Source organism: Plectrocnemia conspersa, unplaced genomic scaffold, assembly GCF_051122295.1.
Source record: "Plectrocnemia conspersa isolate PC_06_02 unplaced genomic scaffold, ASM5112229v1 ptg000009l, whole genome shotgun sequence".
Taxonomy (NCBI): Eukaryota; Metazoa; Arthropoda; class Insecta; order Trichoptera; family Polycentropodidae; genus Plectrocnemia; species Plectrocnemia conspersa.
The window spans coordinates 8394887-8414675 of NW_028277173.1; the positions used below are offsets into that span (position 1 = coordinate 8394887).

The following is a 19789-nucleotide window of genomic DNA, read 5'->3' on the forward strand; positions in this document are numbered from 1 at the left end:
AGAAATGTAAAATCTGCTTCTGGATTTAAAATGGCTGATAAAAATTATTATAAATGAGAAAATCTGAATAGCAGAAGAGTTTATTAAACTTATTCTATTAATTTTGCTCCTCTAACTAAACGCTCTGCAGAATTTAAAAAACAATTTCAAATATCTCTAAATAAATCAAGATTATAATATAACAGATGTGAAGATCTTATATCAGCCTCAAAAAAATTGTGTCGTTGGAACTTGGTTTTTGACACTGAGAGTGAGATTATTGATTGCTTCATACTCCTTTTTTACCTGAATTATTTATTCTTCCAAATCTTGTTACAATTTTTTCCGTTATACTATAAATAAATCATTATAAAGTAAAATAAAAATAATTTATTGACCAATGTTATTTTTATTTCTCGCACCAAAAGGTCCTTCAGAAAATATTTCATTGACACTAATCGAAAAGGAATTTTGAGGACAATGGAAACGACAAATAAGGCTCAACAATTTTGATTATTGTCGCACTAGCATGGATCAAATAGCAAAGGAACATATTTTTAAAATATCTGACCGTTTTGCAGAAACAAAAAAAATGACTAACGAAAACCACCATTGCCAGTATTATACAAAAATTCAAATTTAAAAGATAATCGCCATAAGCGGCCAGACAAGAGGGTTGTTGATTTAAATTTAAATAAAAACGCACTACGGAATGTATACATCGTTTTATTGTAAATAATATAATTACATCTATTTAAACTATGGCCTTAACGACGCGTCCTCCGTCTGTGATGATCGAAAGGTTTCCACATCCGATCTCGATCATTTACGCACTGCACGAAACCATCCTTGATTACATATTGCGATGTAGCCGAGTCAGATATGGGAGGAAACGTCTATGTGAAACGCTTTAGTATTGCACCAAAAGCGCGACCTTTTGCGCTTTAATCTATTGATATGTTACGCCTAAGGGATACGGATGCGAAAAAAATCATGTTTGGTTATAATATTTATACACATATAAGTTCAACACACTAAGTATGTTCAGATTGGTGCAATATCATATACCGCTCCAGATAATTAATACATGGGAGCGTTCAAATCGAACGACGCAAAATAGTCAGTTTTGAACGCCTATTCTTCTAATTAAACTTAAGCGCTTCGACCAAAGACGACGCTCGGAGGAAAGAGAACATATCCATTGGCAAATACAACTAAACGATCACAGCGAATAAATAACATAAGCACGAACGACCTCCGTTCGAGACGCTCTCCGGTCATTAGCGCAATGCTAAATTAAATTAAAAAAACTATTGCATAAACTGAATAAAAATATAAATTCCTTAACACTAGGCGCGAACGAGTCACATAAAATACAGGAACTTTGCGAATCTGATGAGAGATACTAACACTTCAAGATTAACATTTTATTAAGACCCAAAGTCTCTAATACTGAAAAACTCCCAGGAGGTGCACATAAAATAATAATAAAGGAAATTAATATTATTAACCCCTTATGATGGAATTAATTTATGGACAAAAAATTATCGATGAATCGCAAGAGTGCTACAATACGTTTATTTGTAAAAATCTATTTACTAATAAAACAGTAATGATTGCCCGTACAAACAAGGCAATAGTTCTACGTTTTCAATAATATAACTATGCAGCACCCCTCACGTCACCGATGGGAAAAAATATCATTTTAATTTTAAATTGGTCAGCAGAAGGTCAATGAATTATTACAGATATAACTTTAAAAAAGTAATACAAAATTTAACATAACAAAAAACTACACTTAATGAAATCACAGATTTTGAAATAAAACCAATAAATAACACAAAAAATAATACGAAATACACGCTGCTATCTCATAGGCGACATTTCACATATCGCACGTCTCATTTAAAATACCCTAACACTACTTCATAGAAAAATAATTGAATAAACTTCAAAGGGGATTATAAGTTATTAATAATACGTTATTTAAAAGCTCCCGAATTACAGACATTTACATTGTTTTCGCGTCGTTTTGATGATCAAGTTTTCTAAACGCAATGTTTATAATTTATTAATAACAGTCTCTTCACAGTTAGACAATTATGCCGCTACCTTATGTACTTCACCGATATCCTTTTTATATATTGGGTTTACGAATTATGCAGATTTTACGTGCTACTTTGGCGAGTTCGAGTTGGATTTTAAAATAAAAAGAATGCTTATTTAAAATTTAAACATTAAATATGTTGTGTGTAATATCTACGATAATACCAATCAGAGTATAAATAATATTTTATTCACGTTTACTACGTTGTCGATTCGATTCACTCGGAGTCTATTTCGAATATTTCACCAGTGTCAGTGGGAATTGGGGCGGGCATTATGGGCACCCTTGGATTTTTGGGAGGCCTGCCTCGAGTGGGTAAGAGAGACGGGGCAGTCGTCATCATCATAGCACGCTGACGCTGCTGCAGGGCGGCCATGTCCATAGTGTCTCGACTACCGAGTCCGCCGGCGTAATACTTTAAGTTTGCTTGCATCTTAAAACGAAAAATTACCCAATTTATTTGCACGTTCACTTAATACGTTAAAATTTAAATATTAATATAGTACCGCTTGTTGTTGTTGTAAACGTTGCAGTTGTATTTGTTGTTGTTGCTGCCAAGAGGACGTGAAATTAGTGCCGCCGCTAGTTCCGGATGCTAAATTTTAAATAATAATAGTTTACTAACTGCATACATTTATGAAAGTGTTCAAAAAAAATAATTAATACCATCGTTCATTATCAGATTTGAGTTGACTTGAGGATACTTGAAGCCACTCATCGTAGAATTTTGAGCTGCCATCATACTGTTCATCTTTTGCATCAGCTGAAGTAAATAAAATATTGCAATTAATATTCGTTTAAAAGGTCGTTGCATAAATTCTGTCTACGTTTTACTTATGCAACACAATAACGATAATTTAGGATTAAATGTAATTGTTGAATATAATACTATAAATTATGAATCACGGAGAAAGAAAAAAAAATCATAACTGATGCCATTTAACATAATCTAATCTAATCTTGGGATGACTAAATTAAGTTTGCGACCGATCATAATGGAGGCTCTATAATAGTGAAAATGATGAACAATAGTTACAAAATAAGCATATAATTTGATAACAGATTCCATAATTTAAAAAAAATAGTAAGATTAATATTTTTGTGCAGACAGAACTTATGCAAAGACGCTATAGAATCTTTCATAATCGATCACTTTTTTATGCTAATGATTTGTGACCGACTTACGCTGAAATCAAATCCTGGATACATTTGTTGCGTTAGCTTTGTGAGAAAAAACATGGCAAAATTAATTCTATGTTCATAATAATATTCAATTATAAGATGTATACATTTAACAATATACACATACCATAGGATCTCCGTTTTGGTACAACTGCTGCAGTAGAGCAGGCACCATTCCAGTGACTTGCTGTTCACTCAACCCCGGATAGTCTTGTTGAAGTAAAGCGCTCAACGCCATGTGATGTTGTTGTTGTTGTTGGTATCCGGCGAGGAATTGATTACCTAAAAATATCGAGAAAAAATTGAGTTTTATGTCATTCATATGGAATACGGTCAAAAGATATAGGCATTTACCGAAAGATACAGGAGGACGAGTCTTTTCGTTTTCATAATCCTCCCAAGCAGCTTTACGTTCCTCTTCAGTCAGTGTTTCTTCTTCCTTGTTTTCTAGTAAAGAGTCGTGTTCGTGGTATTTATATATCTAAAAATAAATATTATTAAACACTCAGTCAGAATAACTAGTGCAAAACTAATATAAGTACCGTAGCATCGTAGGCTTTGAACAAGTCAGCAAACAGACGATCCTTCGGCAATTTGGGCACTTCGCGTGCCCCTTCGGGCACTGGACAAAAAGTATACAACTCGGCCAAATCACTTTCGGCGTAATGACGATCGATTTGCTGCTCGTCGATTACGCGCTTCGATATAGCCTGTTTCGTAACCTGTCTTTCGTAAATCTTTTCTTCCATTGTTCCCTATTTGTTGATAATAAAACGTTAATAGCAAATAAAAATAAACATATACTCTAATACAAATCAAAATTTTACCAATGCAAGGAATCTGTAAACGTAGCACGGTTTCTTTTGACCGAAGCGGTAAACTCTAAAAATGCTCTGGACGTCGTGAGACGGATTCCACGACATGTCGAATATCACAACACGATTAGCGGCTACCAAATTGATGCCGAGACCCCCGGCGCGGGTCGATATCAAGAACAATCTCGCTCTCGGATTGTCTTCTTTATTGAAATTTTTACACCAGATTGCTCTGTTCTCGCAAGACGAAGAACCGTCCAATCTAAAATAATCTATTCCTGGAGACCAAGACCCTAAAAAAATATTTATGGTTTTCGTTTTGACTAGTGTAAAAACGATTTTAATGCAGTCATTGCCAAATATATATTTACCGAGATGACCGGCTAATCTTTCGTTTGATTCTCCCTTTTGGGTAGCTTCATCTATTTTCCACAAGAATTGCTCAATCAAATCCAACGAATATAACGATTGTGAGAACACCAATCTAAAAAGTAACAAGTTTATGAAAATCGAATCTTAACTCTTTATAGTCCAAAGTTATTTTAATAAGTTTTGCCCCAAGTGCAAACATTTTGAATGAATATATTTAATGATCATTAAATATAATATAATAACAAGAAAAAAACTATTTCTTCTTTATTATATTTTTCTAGGTGTATATATGAAATAAATTTTAATTTGGCAGAAATAACTTTAAAAGTTCAATTATATATTTATAATATAAACAGCATTACATTAACACTTTACCAACGGATTGTTTTTTCGCCTTGTGATGTGCGAAAGCGGGCAGTTTCGCAAGAATTTTGAGCAACACAGATACAACAAAAATATGATAACTTTTGAATTAAAAACAAAAAATTTATCAAATGTTCTGAATAATATTGGTACAAATGTTAAAATTATTTTGTCAGTTGTTTTCAATTTGTAGGTCGCATAAGATCAAAATTAAAATCATGAAATTTGTTTTATTCTACTTTCGTTTTATTTTTATTGTATTTTAAAAATATTTACAAAAAATTAAATATCTTGAAACTCGATAAAAAAGAAAAGAAAAAGAATGCTGGTTTTGAGCATTAGTATAATATTGAACGATATTTAAAATAACTATTGATTATTAGTGCTCAGAGAAAGATCTGTAGTGTATCCGTGTCGAATATAAACTAAAGTAAAATTTAACTTCAGTATGATATAAATGTAGCGTGTCACATGTTTTTATGAATTTTTAATGTTTTAATGCATTTCTCTGAACAAGCAATAAAAAAATGGTTCCGCATAAAATTTGGTTAGAACATTTAACCCATCCGTGCCTGTGGGGTCTATTGACTCCCCCAACTTTTTGGTTTTTCTCAAATAACTTATTTAATATAAATCCTATTTGTCGCAAACTTTTTGTATTTGTCAAAAATAGTTTAAAGAATAAATATTAAAAATAATCATTGTACTTTATTATCTCCAATCGCGAGAAAAAAATAAAATCAACTCTAATCGCTACTGTCGCCGTGTGATTTGTATACCTGAGTCAGTTTTTAGAGAAATTCGCCTTCTAAGAATTTCGTGCGGCGCCCCCTCCACGCGGTTCTTTCAACGTTTTATCGCAAACTACACCGTTACCCAAAAAAACATACAGTACGAATTGAACCGCCAAATTCGATCGTTATTGTTATTTTATTTCTCACGTTACTTTTGAAATTGTAAAATGGCTGATCGGCTTGTAACTGACAAAAAGTTGCTAAGAATTTTGCAAGATTCTGACGAGAGTGGTAGCGAATACGATAGCGATATAGATATTGATAATACATTTCAAAAAAGACATTTCTCCCGTAAATCGTATCGAAGTTGAAGCGTTTATTGGCATCCTATTATCTTCTGGAGGATTGAATGGGGGTAAAATACAGTTCAAAGAATTATGGACAACAAACGAACTGTTCAAACAATATTTTTATTCAGCGGCCATGTCTAGAGATAGATTTTCGGTGCTTAGATTTGATGATCATTTGACCAGAGAAGATATTTTTTAATAAATGCATTTTATTGTACTCACGTGTACATAATCACAATTTATAGTTTATTTTTCCGAGCAGCTGCAGGTTATTTCTTATATGTATTCATATAATATTTATTACAATTTGCCGAAGTAACCGTGGCTACATACTCGTTTACATATACATGCATAACATCCACCAAATTTAATCGATTTGAATGATTCGCTAGCCAATTCCTTCAATATTTATAGCCGCAATCAGGGAAATATTTCGCCCTGTAACTGTTGGCAAGGACGCGCATGCCAATGTAAAAGGGTTTATTTAGAAATGAAGTAAAATTACAGAAAATAAAAAAGACGATGTACATATATAAAAAAGTACAAGACACTAAAAAGTTATCTTACCATTAACCATTAGATAATATTGGATTACTGAGAATTTAAAGATTGTCAGATTAGTAAGATTAAATTGTATTTTTTTCTATCCTGTTATAAGGAAATCATAACATATTTTTTTTGAGTAAATATTATCTCCCGTCAGATATTACTGGCTCACTGGAAGTACCGAATCTCAGAAATGACACATTTTTTTAGAAAATGGGAATTTTTTCGAGTTATTATTTTTAAATTATTAGCACGATACACATAAAAACTTATGGATAAGAATTCAGTTTGCCTGGAAGATTTCCCATTACGGTGGAGAAAATTACAATGGTGAGTGAATATTTTATTGCAATTGAATTATATATCAGTAAACTCGTATTAGCAAAAAAGTAATTTCTCACTTTTGTAGATAATCATTTGCACAAAATATCACAATCCGAAAGAAAGGTGTGCTTCAAAAAAGTTTTTACAAATTTGAAATTAATATAAAATGTTAATATATATGTATAAAATAAACATATTTTTTAGTGTTACACTTGAATTTTTTTGTGTTTATAAAATAAATGTGTTTTATTTTTTCAAATTTTTATTTTAATTTCAAAATAGTATTTATATATTGACTTTTTTGTATATTAACAACATAAATGTTGCAACAATTTTTTATTTAAAAAATTGAAATAATAAATAAATGAAATACTTGTTTATTTTTTTGGGTTACTCCGTAGTTTTATCTACCGAGCGCGCGGCAGTCACTCGTATACCTGCAAAGCTAGTCTGCAGCGAAATCTCGGCGTTTACGTCGTCACTTTTTGCGTCGTAATGATTAATTAAAAAATCCTAAATATAGACCAGATGATGAAGCTTATCATGAATAACAAATTTTATACTTAGAATTATCCATTTTTAAATAAATTTGATGAAGAATTCATCAATATTTTGACTTGAAATGTTTGGGGGAGTTGAGCGACCCCATCGGATGTCATTTTTCATTTCGAGGCACCGTGACGTATGGGTTAAAAATATAAAATATATTTATTTATTTCTAATTTATTAAATAAGATTTTTTTTATTGAAATTTAATTTTATAAGTGATTGGAATTTAATTGACAATAATTCAAGAAATATACTAATATTAATCTTATTTGATTATAAAAAAATATTATTTATAAGAATTGTTTCATTGATTTCTTCTTTTACTAAATTATATAGATATTTAAACAATAAATGAAATATTTAAAATATATTCTATTTGTTCATTAGTTTTCTTATTTATTTTGAAGACATAATTTTAAATAACTTTAGAAAAAATGTCCAGACATAGATATATGAGCTGCCAGTAAAAAAAAAAGACTCGTATATTTCTGGTCAGAATTTTTATTATGGTTGTGGTCAGAATTTATATTAAAAGGTCAGAATTTATATCATATGGTAAGGTTTATGTTGACACATGGTCAGAAGAGTTATCGTATAAGATTGGTACAACTGTTTGGCTGCAACACCTGCACCTGTCACTGACGTCTCTGAATCAACATCTCAACAACACTAACTATTAGACCTTCGCTACGACCTTCCACGCTCTTTGACTGAACTATCGGTGATATACACGAATTTTGGCTTTCTTTCATCCCGGACACGATTCATCTCACTGGCAACTAAAGCGCTTATTACTGATTAAAAAACTGCATCTTGATTAATTTTTAAAAATGTATATTGATTAATTAATAAAAATTATATTATAATTATTAGTAACGGTTTTTCTTTTTATAATACTACTTAATCTCATTGAACAATTGTTCAAAAGGCAAAGACGCCTATATGAGTACCACAATTGGAATGAGATAATAAAATAGGTTAACTTCAAGTTTTCTGCGTAAAATATGTTACTGGCAGCACATTACATTATTATGCCCGAGTTATTTTTATTTCTGACCATATATTATTTTAATTCTGACCATTTTTAATTTTTATTCTGACCATGGTGCTAATAAAATTCTGACCGAGATTTGATTTTTATTCTGACCATTTAATTTTATGCGTAAAAAAAACAATACGTGTGGACAAAATAAGGTTAAGGAGAAATGCATTGAATCATTCTTACAGTTTATCGCCTATGGCTTCGCACATCTTGAGGATCTCCAAAAGGAGGATCAACTTATTGGAATGTTTGACGTCGTCCAGCTCTTCCTCGGAGCAAAGAGACATCCACCACTCAGTGGGATTGTCTATTTTAACGTCCGGTGGTGGGTCTTCGCATTTTATTTCTATAGGTTCATCACTATCTGAAACACGTGCATATAAAAACTTAGTATAAAACACATAAACTGACTCATCGATGATTGATCATTGATTGTTAATTACCAGCAGCTCTCGCAGCTCTCGTCACTCGCTTGCTGGATTTCTTGGGTTTTTTAGTCTTTTTCTTCTTGCTTTGCTGATTGCTGTCATCACTATCTAAGCTGTCATTGTCAGATGAAGTTTCCTAAAAGCATTTTAAAATGTGAATATACATACTTTGCAAGTATCAAATTAACATATAAATATAAATACATACATCAGGCGTAGTTGTTTCATCATCATCGATGAAATCGACCAGAGATCCTTCAGAATCTTCTTCTTCCTTTTCTCTCTATAGATTCAATATAATAATTATTAGATATACAAATACGCTTTAAATAAGAATAAAATTTAAAAACCTTTTTCTGTTGCATGATTTCGTATCGCTCCGAATTCGCTTTCAATACCAAAGGATGAGTCCATACCCTCTGTAGTGATTGGAAATCGGCAAAAAGGAATCCAGTGTTTTTGCGATCCGGTTGAGGTCTAAAATAAGTACATACTCAATTAAAAACGTTAACATAGTATTTAATGATTATTAAAAATATAAAAACCTTCTTGAATAATTTTCCATATAATGAGAATACAGCTTAATTTGAATATCAGTGAGAGTGATAAATAAAACATATTCATGTTTTGGTGGCAAAAATGGTGCTAAAACTGCATAATCTCGTCTCTGAACAGCTCCGTCGAGCATTTTATGCAAAACGTGTGATCTACGCTTCATGACACGTATGTCATGCTCAGTCGAATCAGTGTATTGTCCGTTTGTTATGGGATTGACGAAACGATTCAGATATTCGTTATACTTTCCTAACAAGTTTGGTTTTACAAACTGCACCATGCAATAATCTGTAATGAAATCATTCGATCAGTAAATTCGATATTAATTAAATTTTACGAAAATATTTACATTCTTTGAGATTGTTTTGAAGCGGAGTGCCCGTTAAAACAATCCGTCGGAGAGACTTGACCCGGTTCATCGATTGGGACAAGCTAGTCTTTTCGTTCTTCAAGAGATGACCTTCATCGCAAACGACCAGATCTGGTCCCGGATCGACGAGCGCCCTTTGAAACACGCCCAGCTGGGCCTTCCTGAATTTTTTATTGTTGTCCGCTGACAGATTTCGGAACATATCATATCCGAGAACGCAGACGCCTCCACACTCTATCCACTCTTTCAATTGGTTTGACCGTTCATAATTTTGTTTGTATCTATCGACGAAAATGGTCAATAATAAAATAAAATTATCATTGTTATTAAATGGCTATAAATTTACTTACTTGGAAATTTCATATATTTCGATATCGTCTTTGCACTTTGCGTGTTTAAGCCACATTCGAAACTCGTTCACCCAATTCAGCACAGTGCTGAGAGGGCAGACTACTAGAACGCGCTCTACGTTGGTCAGCTTTTGATGAGTGAGTAACGTATGAACCAACGCAACAACCTTTAACAATATAAACAGATATTCTTATGGTTGAATTAGTGACCCTAAAAAATCACTAATCAGTTAAAAATTGGTCAGATTTATCGCAGAATGGAAATAATCAAATACAACTGTGTTATTGTTATACAGGAATGATTCACTCAACTGTATTATAACAAATAGTCGATCATATCGGCCTGTTTTATCATCATGTACTTTCGAAGCAACTATTTCTTGTTATGAAGTAGAGTGGGATAAAAGGGAAATAGAAACACTGAGTCAGTCAATGGATGTATTTACACTGAGTTTGAGTGAATAGCATAAAAATACTCATCATCCAAATGTAGTATTTTGACCTTTTGCAAACTGTATTTTATAACTACTGTACACAAATAAAAACTTAACACTATAGGACAGTGGCAAATATGCATAGGTCATTTTAATAATCTAAAAAATTTTCTTTGTACTTAAATACATACTCTTATTCAAGTTAAAATTTACAGCAGGTGCCAGCAATATAAAGAGGCATGAATTTTTGAAATGTCTAAACTTGTTACTGATTTTTTCGATACATCTCCAGCTTTGGGTGAATTATTTTAAAACTGATTTATTATTTTAAATGTTTATATGTCACAAATAAATAGGATGTGGTAAGTGTAAAAAGTAAATTATTTTACCCCAATCTACTGTCCCTATTCTTTATAAATTATCTGTCAGACTAATAAAGCTATAGATATATAATTCCAAAATTACCTGTAATGTCTTTCCCAATCCCATGCAGTGCGCCAAAATACAACCAGACCCTTTGCCATTCTCTATTTGTTTAACGCTTTCGAAACACGCATCCCACATGAACTTGATACCATTTGCCTATAATCACAAATCAAACGTTTAAAAAAAAAACAATTATTATAAATATATTTTTACATAAAAACAACTCACCTGATGTGGTTTTAACTTTTCAACTATTCCCCTATCCACACTTATAATTGGCTTTTTAGTGTCTGGATCAAAATCCAAATCAACCTTCTCCAATTTCTTAACTTCGTCTGGACGTCCAGACTCGTCAAACATACTCTCATTGTACTGTAATTAAAAATGAAACATGAATTACTAAAATGTTTCAATATACACAATAGCAAATATAACGAACCAATTTTTGTCTATCAGTAATTCGCTGAATGCGCTCTCTCTCTATACGAGCCGCCGTTCGAGTGGCTTCGTCCAAATTTTTGGACTTCTTCACCCTCCTGATGTTCTTCCTGCCGTGCTTTTTAGTTCCGCCTTCGCTTTCACTAGAAGAACCGCCTTCACCCTCGCCACTTCTGTCACTATCATCGCCCGACAGTTGTTTGATGCGCTTTCGTTTTTTACCACTTTATAGAAAAAAATATTTAATTATTAATGCTTAAGCATAATGTACTCGATCAAATGAAAAATTAATAATACCCTTTCTTATCCGAAGAGGACTGCTCACCGCTGGATTCTCCTGACGATTTATTTTTTTTCCTTTTTCTTTTGGAAGGTTTAAATACCTCAGAATCGTTGCTATCGGTGCCGCCCAACGAATCATCTTTAGCTTTGGAATGACTGCTATTATTGTCTTCGTCATTGTCTTCTTCTCCTGTTGAATCGATGGTATTTTTACTTCTGAAAAAGTATATTTAAACAATAAAATTTTCACAAAATTATGTGTAATATTGTTAATATAAGAAACTTACTTAGAAGATTTTTTATTGCTATCTTTTTCAGATTCATCTTTATTGCGATTCTAAAAATAAATAAAAAAATATTTATTACATTTGTGTTTATTTATTTTTTATTATTGCAGTTTATACAAGCTAAATATGTGATTATTGAGAGGGTTTAATTTCACTAGCGGTTATACGTAGTTAGGCATCTGCCATGATATAGTCATAAGCTAACATTTTTTGTCTCAATTAATAGTCAATATTATTATTTGAAATTTATGAGGTAGATATTAACCTTTGGTTGTCGGAATCCAAATGTCGGCTTTTGCTTCTAATATATAATTAGAATTGCCAGATCAGACACCAACATTGAAAAAAAATCGGATACATTTTTAATGGGGATTTGTTGAGGGGAACATTTTGTCTAAATTTAACCTTTTTTAACATTTTTTCACTTTATTATGTTCTATATTGATATTTAGATATAGGTTTATTTATTTTTAAGTTAGATTGCAAAAATATTGTTCAACGCATAATCATAACGTAAAATAATATTACCAAACTTTTCAACAGTCGCTAAAAATAAAATAGACACATTAATAATAATTGATGACATGCATGTGCTGTATATCTCACTCGCTCTTTTATATATATTTGAAAAAGCGAAAAAGAGAGAGCATGCAATCAAACACCAGATATTATTGGATTGCATTTTTACTTTGTGTAACTTGATTTTTTTAAATATCACGCACATTTAATAAGAAAAGTAGGGTGATTAAAAAACACATTAATGTTTTTTCATCATTAATAATAATTATAAATGTTAGCATTTATTGCTAGATTTCGAAAAAATGAGCTAAAAATTTTTCATTTCAGTTTTCGTTCCAGATCAATTAAAAAAAATATATTGGTTCGGTGCCGGAAAAAATAACGTTTTTTCCGGTTAGTTTAGCTACGAGTGATTAATTTTAAAATGTTTGTATTTGTATTAAAAAATTATTGTCTACCATATTTAGAACATTTTATTCCTTCTTTTATAATAAGCATACTACATAAATTGTTTCAAGAATATAAGTACAGTATAACCTCGATATAACGGACTAATGTGGATGAGGGGGTGTCCATTAAAACCGAAAGCCTGTAATATAAAACTAGGTTTTCTGAACATGTTTTTTTTTATTAAAAAAATAAATGGCACAATACAATGTTAGTGAAGTCTCCATAAATAGATTGAAAAGATTATGTGATTTTTTGAACAATGATGAGGTAGGTATGAAAATTTTATTTCACAGAAAATTTTTTTCTATCAAATTAAAATAAATAAGCAAATATTTTTTACAAAAATACATTTTATTTGTAAGTAGAGCTGGATGACATTATGACTCAAACTTGAGTGCAAGAAGTACGACGTGATTATCACGCGCAGAGCATTGTTTACAAGTGGTGACACATGGATTTAAACATGTATAACATTAACAGGATGTTTATAACAATTTTCACATTTGACCGGATATTTTGTCTGTTATATCCAAAGTACGTTATATCAAGGTTTTACTGTATTAATAATTAATTTATAAAAACGAAAAAAATTCGTAATATCAGTTAAAATATCTTCCGATAAATTTTCATTTAAACTATTTTTATTCTCTTGTAGAATAAACTTGAACCGCAAAAAGACGGGTGATTTTCGAAAACCCTGTGAGATCGCTTATGTGCGTATTTTTAATATGAACTATTACGTTTTTTTTCTTTGCTTTTAGTAATTTATTTAGTAATTTTTTTTATTCTTATGCGTATTTTGTTTTATTTCTCAGAATAGAAAACAATCCGACAAAGATGGAATTATGTACAATTTTATTATTATTACCAGCACAATAGACGATTGGTATAAGTCTGACTATTGACCTAAAAGACCTGGGTTTGAATCCCATACGAACCTTAGTGTTTTAAAATTTCTATCGTGTCTAGGAGATCGGAATTAGTGATTATTATATAATTATAATTCCGATCGATCATCACAGATTAGGTTAACCTAGATTTTCTAATCTCACGGATGAATATCGCGGTGATTAATTAAAATCGAGCTAGGTCGTACATATCTGGTATTGAAACTTCTCTAATAATGAGCTAATACAGCTCATAGAGAATATTTTATAAGTATTAAAAATAAAAAACAGGTGCGAAAAACCTGTCCAACAGTAATGTACAAATAATTCGTTTTATTAAACAATTATTTACCCTATAAAAAAAACATTTTTCGAGTAAATTTTTCTGTTCTAAATTTATAATTTACATAAAAAAATAAGTGTTTTTTTGAACAACTTAAAAAATATTTCAGGCATAAATAATTTTCAGCCTTGAACTATATAAAATAACCATATTCCAAGGCTCAAAGGTTTGTGATAACTTGAGGTACATAATGCATACTGGTGATTTTTTTGATGGCATCTATAGTTGCCATTCGCGGTCAAAGGGTAAATAAGTGATAACATGTTTAGTATAATCTTATGCCTGCTCTACACTCTCGCGAAGTTAAGCGAGGACCAGAGTGTAGTGGGTTACTTGGGGCAACTTCGCTTCGCTTCGGCCAGCTTCTCATTTATTTAATAGTGTATATTATTTAAATTTCAATAACGGGGATTAGTAATTAAGCGGTTTTTTGTGTACCTTTTTATTATTTTTGGAATCGCCGCTGTCCTCTCCGTTTTTGGCTCGACCGTTCATTTTTGAATTGCTGTCGTCCAGATCGCTGGATGAGTCTTCCAACAAATCTGACGCGAACAAGTTGGTAGGTTTACTCGACTTTATTCTCGGCATGTCGTTTGCTATGTCATCATCCGGTTCTAAAATTCAATTCGAATTTTAACTGTGAAACTCGAACGATACTCGTAACACGAGTTGGCATATAATTACTGTTAGAATCAGAGCCGGTGTCGTCTTCCTTCACGGCGAGATCGTCATCGCTTCTCTCAGAACTGGGTAAAAAAGATTTGTTTAGATCGTACCAATTTAACTTGACGTTTATTGTTAATTTTAAAATAAATCTAACAAGAACGGTATGCGTTAAACCTGCACTGGAGAACAGATTTCGCAACGAATCGTTGCTTATCGCGTTTGAGTTTTACGTACTAGCTAATTAATTTTATTTACCTATTCAATTTCGTACGTCGTTTTGCAGTTTTCTGCGTCTACAAACAAAAAACGAAACAATAAATATGAATCGTAACCTTAACGTAAACGTAACACGAAACGAGACTCGGTTCGCTCGTTGCAGGCATATCGCACACGTTCGAGAAAAGAGAAACGAAGGGAAAATAAATTCACGCCTCGTTTTATAATAGTTTATTTTATTAATACGACTGTTTCGACTGACCGACGTGAAAATTCTAAGCAAATAGAAAAAAGGAAGAAAAGTAAACAACTAAAGAGATAAAATAGAGAAGAAAAAAGTAAAAAAATAATAAACGATCTAAGTCGACAGTTTAAGACAATTTACAAGAAAAATTAATCATAAGTAACGCACGTAACGTTTATAAACATATATCACAACATCACAACGCACGTAACACAACGTAGCAAAAGAGGAACCGACGATACGGCGCAGAGTCGACGTTTAAAACTTCTCGGGGTCTCGGATACGATATGCCTGCCTACGCAACACCGCTCTAAACGTTAGCTTTTACTGACCTTACGTTTGGAAGCCGCCTTATTTCCTATGTTTAGCAAACGACTCTCATCTACGTCGGAGGTCTCTCGTTCCGAAACGTCGGAATCGGAAGATTTCAAAAAGTTTCGCTTTATCGCCTCGTTCGTTTCCGAATCTAAGGGAATCTGATACAAGCATACTCGGTTCTCGGTGAGATACTTCTCGAACGCGACCTCGTCTCGGGGATACGGAACAATCGGAACGACTGCAGAATTTCGTTCCATGTGCAGATTTACCAGTCGTCTCGCTTCAGGCTCGAGAACGAACGATTTTATTTCTTCGGGTGTAAATTTATTTTTTACGTTGGAGTCGCGTTTTATAGTTTTCCGATTGCGAGAGGCAACTTTACATGGGGACGGTCCCTCGGACTCGCTACTCAAAATGAGTTTTTCTTTACAGGTCTCTTTATCTTTCATAGAGTGATGCGTCGTGTCTTCGGTGCCTTCTTTCGAAGAGTCGGATTTGCAATTATGTATTTTCTTTTTGTGAGAATTAAGACTAGTTTTGTTTGAAGTTAGTTTATCCCCTTCAATTTCAACAATACTCTCGTCTCTGTTCAATATTGAATCTGTTTTATATTCTGATATAGATATATTTTTTTCTTTTCCATTCTTTTTAGCAGCGATCGATTTTGAAGAAGCAGATTCGCTCGTTTCGTCGTCTAAGTTGTGTTGTTCTTTTCCGCTATTTTTAACATTATTTTCGTCTTCGTTTGTCACAGAATCTGTTTCATCATCTGATTGAATATGAACAGATTTGGGTTTTCCTTTTCTGTTACTTTTAGAAGCAACCGATTTTGAAGAAGTTTCGCTCGTTTCGTCGTTTTTACCTTTGTTACTATCGTCATCTAAGTTGCGTTTTTCTTTTTTGTTCTTTTTACCATTACTTTCGTTTTCGTTCGAACTTGTTTCCTTTTCCGACTGAATACATACAGATTTGGATTTTTTTTTCTTGTTATTTTTAGCTTCATCGTCTGATTTTATGGTTACGGATTTGTTCTTTTCCCTAGTTTTTCTTTTAGTGACAACTCTATCTTTGCTCGAAGAGCGACTCATATTATCCTCTGATTTTTCTGATTCGTTCTCCTTATGGTCCCCGTTTTTGTTCTCACCTTTTTTCGAAATTTGGCCAGTTTTATCGACTACTTTGGACTTTTTCTTTCCGTTCTTTTTAGTAGCGGTTCCATCCCCATTCGAAGCGCGACTTGTTTCATCGTGATTATTTATAGCGACGCTTTCTTCGTCTTCGTTCGACACAAAACGAGTTTCATCGTCTGATTTTTTAGATACAAATGCTCGATTTTTCATTATTTCTTCTTTGACATCGTCTCGGTTTTCGTTCACATCTGTTTTCAAAATTCGATCGGTTTCATCGCCCGATTCGAGTTTTTCCTTTCCGTTCTTTTCAGTAGTGATCAATTTGGAAGAAGCGCTAGAAGAGCGGCTGTCTTCGTCTTCTATATTTATAATAATACTTCCTTCTATGCTGTTCTTTTGCGTGGCGTTCAATTTGGAAGTAGCGGTTTGACTGGTTTCATCGTCTGACTTTACAGATACGTCTGTATCCGATTTTATACATATTAATTGGCGTTTAGTGGTCTTTCGGCTTCCGCGTTCATCGTCAGACTGCTGCTTATTGCCGATCTTTCGTTTCCGCGTTCGCTTCTCGTTCACTTTCTCGCAGGCGTCACGCCGCTTCGTTTCACGTTTAATCGTGAAGGAGTTCCAGAGCTCGCTCTTTCCCTTTCTGCGGTCTCTCTTCTCCCGGACTTCTGGCTCGGAGTCGGAGGAGAGCGTAACGACTTCGGCGTTGGCGTTGACGTTGGCGTCGGGCATCGCGAGAGCGCTCGGCCGCAGCAGCCTGGACGGACTGACGCACCTGATGAGAGGGCGCGCCGGCCCCGAGAAGCGCGGGTCCGTCGATCTCTCGACCGCAACGCGGCATTCACGAGCGACGAACGGTTGAAAGACAGTCAGCAGGTCGGGGTCGGGATCGGGGACGGCATCGGGGGCGGGGGCAGGGGCGGGGGCGGGAGCGAGGACGACGCCGGCGAGCGCCTCCTCGGCCGACCGCTTTGCACGCTTGGCGAGCCTCTCGGCGAGGGCGCTCGCCTCCAGGACGCGCCGGGCAAGCGCTTCGGCCCCGGCCGGCTCCGTCGCCGTCGGGAGCTCCTCCGCCAGCTTCCGCGCGCGGACCCTCATCGCGACTCCGATCGACCGCAGCCGCGCGACGGCCGCGGTCAGCTGCCGCGAGATCTCCGCGGCCTCCGCCATCTCACCCACCTTTCGAGCCGCCGCCGCCGCAACGTCGAGCGTCCGCTAGCTCGCGCACGTCTAAACGCCCGCCGCCGAGAGATCGCGAACCTTCTCGCCGCGAGCCGACCGCCGAAGACGCCCGGAGCCGGGAGACCCGACGCGAAAAAGGTCGCTTACCCCTGCGCGCGAAGGCGGCCTCCCCGCGTCCAAATTCGTTTGCCGCTCGGCGGTGTTGCCGTTCGAGCGAAAAAAAATAAACAAACGCGACGCCGTCGATCGATCGACCGAAGTTTACCTGCGAGTCGAACGATCTCGCGCGATCGCCCGCACCGGCTCTCCCGAGACGACTGTCGCCCGCAAGCGCCGCCGCTGCGAATCTGCGCGATCGATCCAATTTTTTTCGCAATCGACGCGCCGCTACCGTTTTCTCGTCAAATCTGCAGATCGCACATCGATGGAACATTTATCAAACATATAGATCAAATATTTTATTATTATTTTTTTTTCACGAGCGCGGCGAAAAAGTTTTTTTTCGTCAGCCGTAAAAATCGGCGCACCCTGGCAATTCGGCGGTGATATACCGCGACTATTTTTAACACGCAAAGAATCTCACGCGCATGCGCGAATAAAAGGTGACAAAAAAATGTGAGTCTAAAGCGGATGTATCCAAATTATCAATGGGGAAATTCGGAGATAAATATAATATAAAAGTATGAACTTTAATAACAAACAATAAAAAAGCATGGGCCGCATCCGGTCCAAACAATTTCAACTCATTCCATTCTCGAGGTATTAAGCGCCCCGGGCAAAAAAGGTCACCTCGGAGAGTTTTCGTTCACGGATGCTAGTGGGAACATAATATAATTCACACATCGGACAATTTACAAACAAAAGCTTCCGATGTGAGTCACATCGGAAAGGTCACATCATGTGAGCTTTTAATAATGTTCAAATTGCTCATTTTGCGGCCCACATCAAATTAAATCTTATTTTTTGCCCCACACCAAAATCATCGGAGCAGTTTTCTTTGATTTTAAGAGAGCTTTCGAAACAATAGACAGAAGTATAACGTTCAACAAATTAGAGATTATTGGTATTAATGAATTAGTTTTAAAATCATAGTTTTTTGTGTATTTTTTATTTATTGCGACGGAGAAAAATGTGAATGATTTATAGAAACGACACACTTAAGTTGTTCTGGCCCTTGTTTCTTTTACACAAAGTGTTCCATGGTAACGCAAAATTGACGATAGAGTCTTGGTGTAGTGCGAGACCATCTCTGTATATATATATATGAATTTTACAAAGATACACAAAGTCTGAGACGGCAAAGCCGACCCGAAAATTCGCACAATTTTGATATCATCGTGTTTATTATGAGAATAAAATATCGATACAAAATGTACAATTATAATTATATAATTTTACATTTTGTGATAAAAATATTATAAACGTCTATTTTTATTAATATTTTTATTTTAAGCCAGAGGCCCTACACGAGTAAATCGGTTTCGTATACCAAGAGGCGGCCCTGCTAATAATTACGATAAACGTTTGCATAATCAATATATTCGATGTCTACTTGTATTCTCATTTGTACCCCAATCTCTATCTTTATGTAAAAAAGATTTAAAAAAAACGATTTCTGGTGAAACTAATTAACAATAATATAAAAGTATTGCATTACACTTATAAGCATAAGCTATTACCGATTATCGAAATTTGAGATAGTTTTAAATAATACCGAGACACTTTATCTTTCCATCGATGGTTCGATAAACGATTTATTCATGTTTGTATATTTGAAAATAATCAAAATACTGTTAATAGTTACTTTTCTTCTCCCTAAATACAGATAGTTTACTCAAAAAACACAAATATACCTAAGGCGGTTTCCATAAATTGATTCACAAGCTTAGGGGAGC

General features: G+C 34.4%; 1 protein-coding gene across 3 annotated transcripts; it reads right to left on the reverse strand.

Annotated features, from left to right (window-relative positions):
* Window positions 1-689: 689 nt before the first annotated feature.
* Window positions 690-18435, reverse strand: XNP (ATRX chromatin remodeler XNP). Of its 3 annotated transcripts, none has more exons than XM_088192733.1 (24): window positions 18160-18435; window positions 15054-15091; window positions 14817-14878; window positions 14571-14746; window positions 11934-11983; window positions 11662-11862; window positions 11366-11588; window positions 11155-11298; window positions 10966-11082; window positions 10067-10233; window positions 9696-9997; window positions 9337-9634; window positions 9142-9268; window positions 9000-9074; window positions 8807-8927; window positions 8547-8727; window positions 4455-4567; window positions 4096-4376; window positions 3811-4023; window positions 3623-3749; window positions 3396-3550; window positions 2753-2849; window positions 2593-2681; window positions 690-2519 (listed from the first exon to the last, which is right to left on the reverse strand). In XM_088192733.1, the coding sequence occupies exons 1-24, from the start codon at window positions 18325-18327 to the stop codon at window positions 2304-2306; spliced, it is 3741 nt and encodes a 1246-aa protein (XP_088048859.1). In that variant the 5' UTR covers window positions 18328-18435; the 3' UTR covers window positions 690-2303. The 3 variants fall into 3 exon arrangements, with proteins under 3 accessions (XP_088048859.1, XP_088048860.1, XP_088048858.1); XM_088192734.1 differs by lacking the exon at window positions 18160-18435 and adding an exon at window positions 17892-17944; XM_088192732.1 differs by lacking the exon at window positions 18160-18435 and adding an exon at window positions 15591-17944.
* Window positions 18436-19789: the final 1354 nt, after the last annotated feature.

Excerpts from the sequence above, each read along its gene's own strand:
- XNP (XM_088192732.1), bottom strand. The coding sequence starts at position 17,882 with ATGGCGGAGGCCGCGGAGATCTCGCGGCAGCTGACCGCGGCCGTCGCG. Across the intron at positions 11,299-11,365 it reads TTACTGATAGACAAAAATTG|TACAATGAGAGTATGTTTGA; the intron begins GTTCGTTATATT and ends TTTTAATTACAG. Across the intron at positions 2,682-2,752 it reads AAATCTGATAATGAACGATG|CATCCGGAACTAGCGGCGGC; the intron begins GTATTAATTATT and ends TTTAAAATTTAG.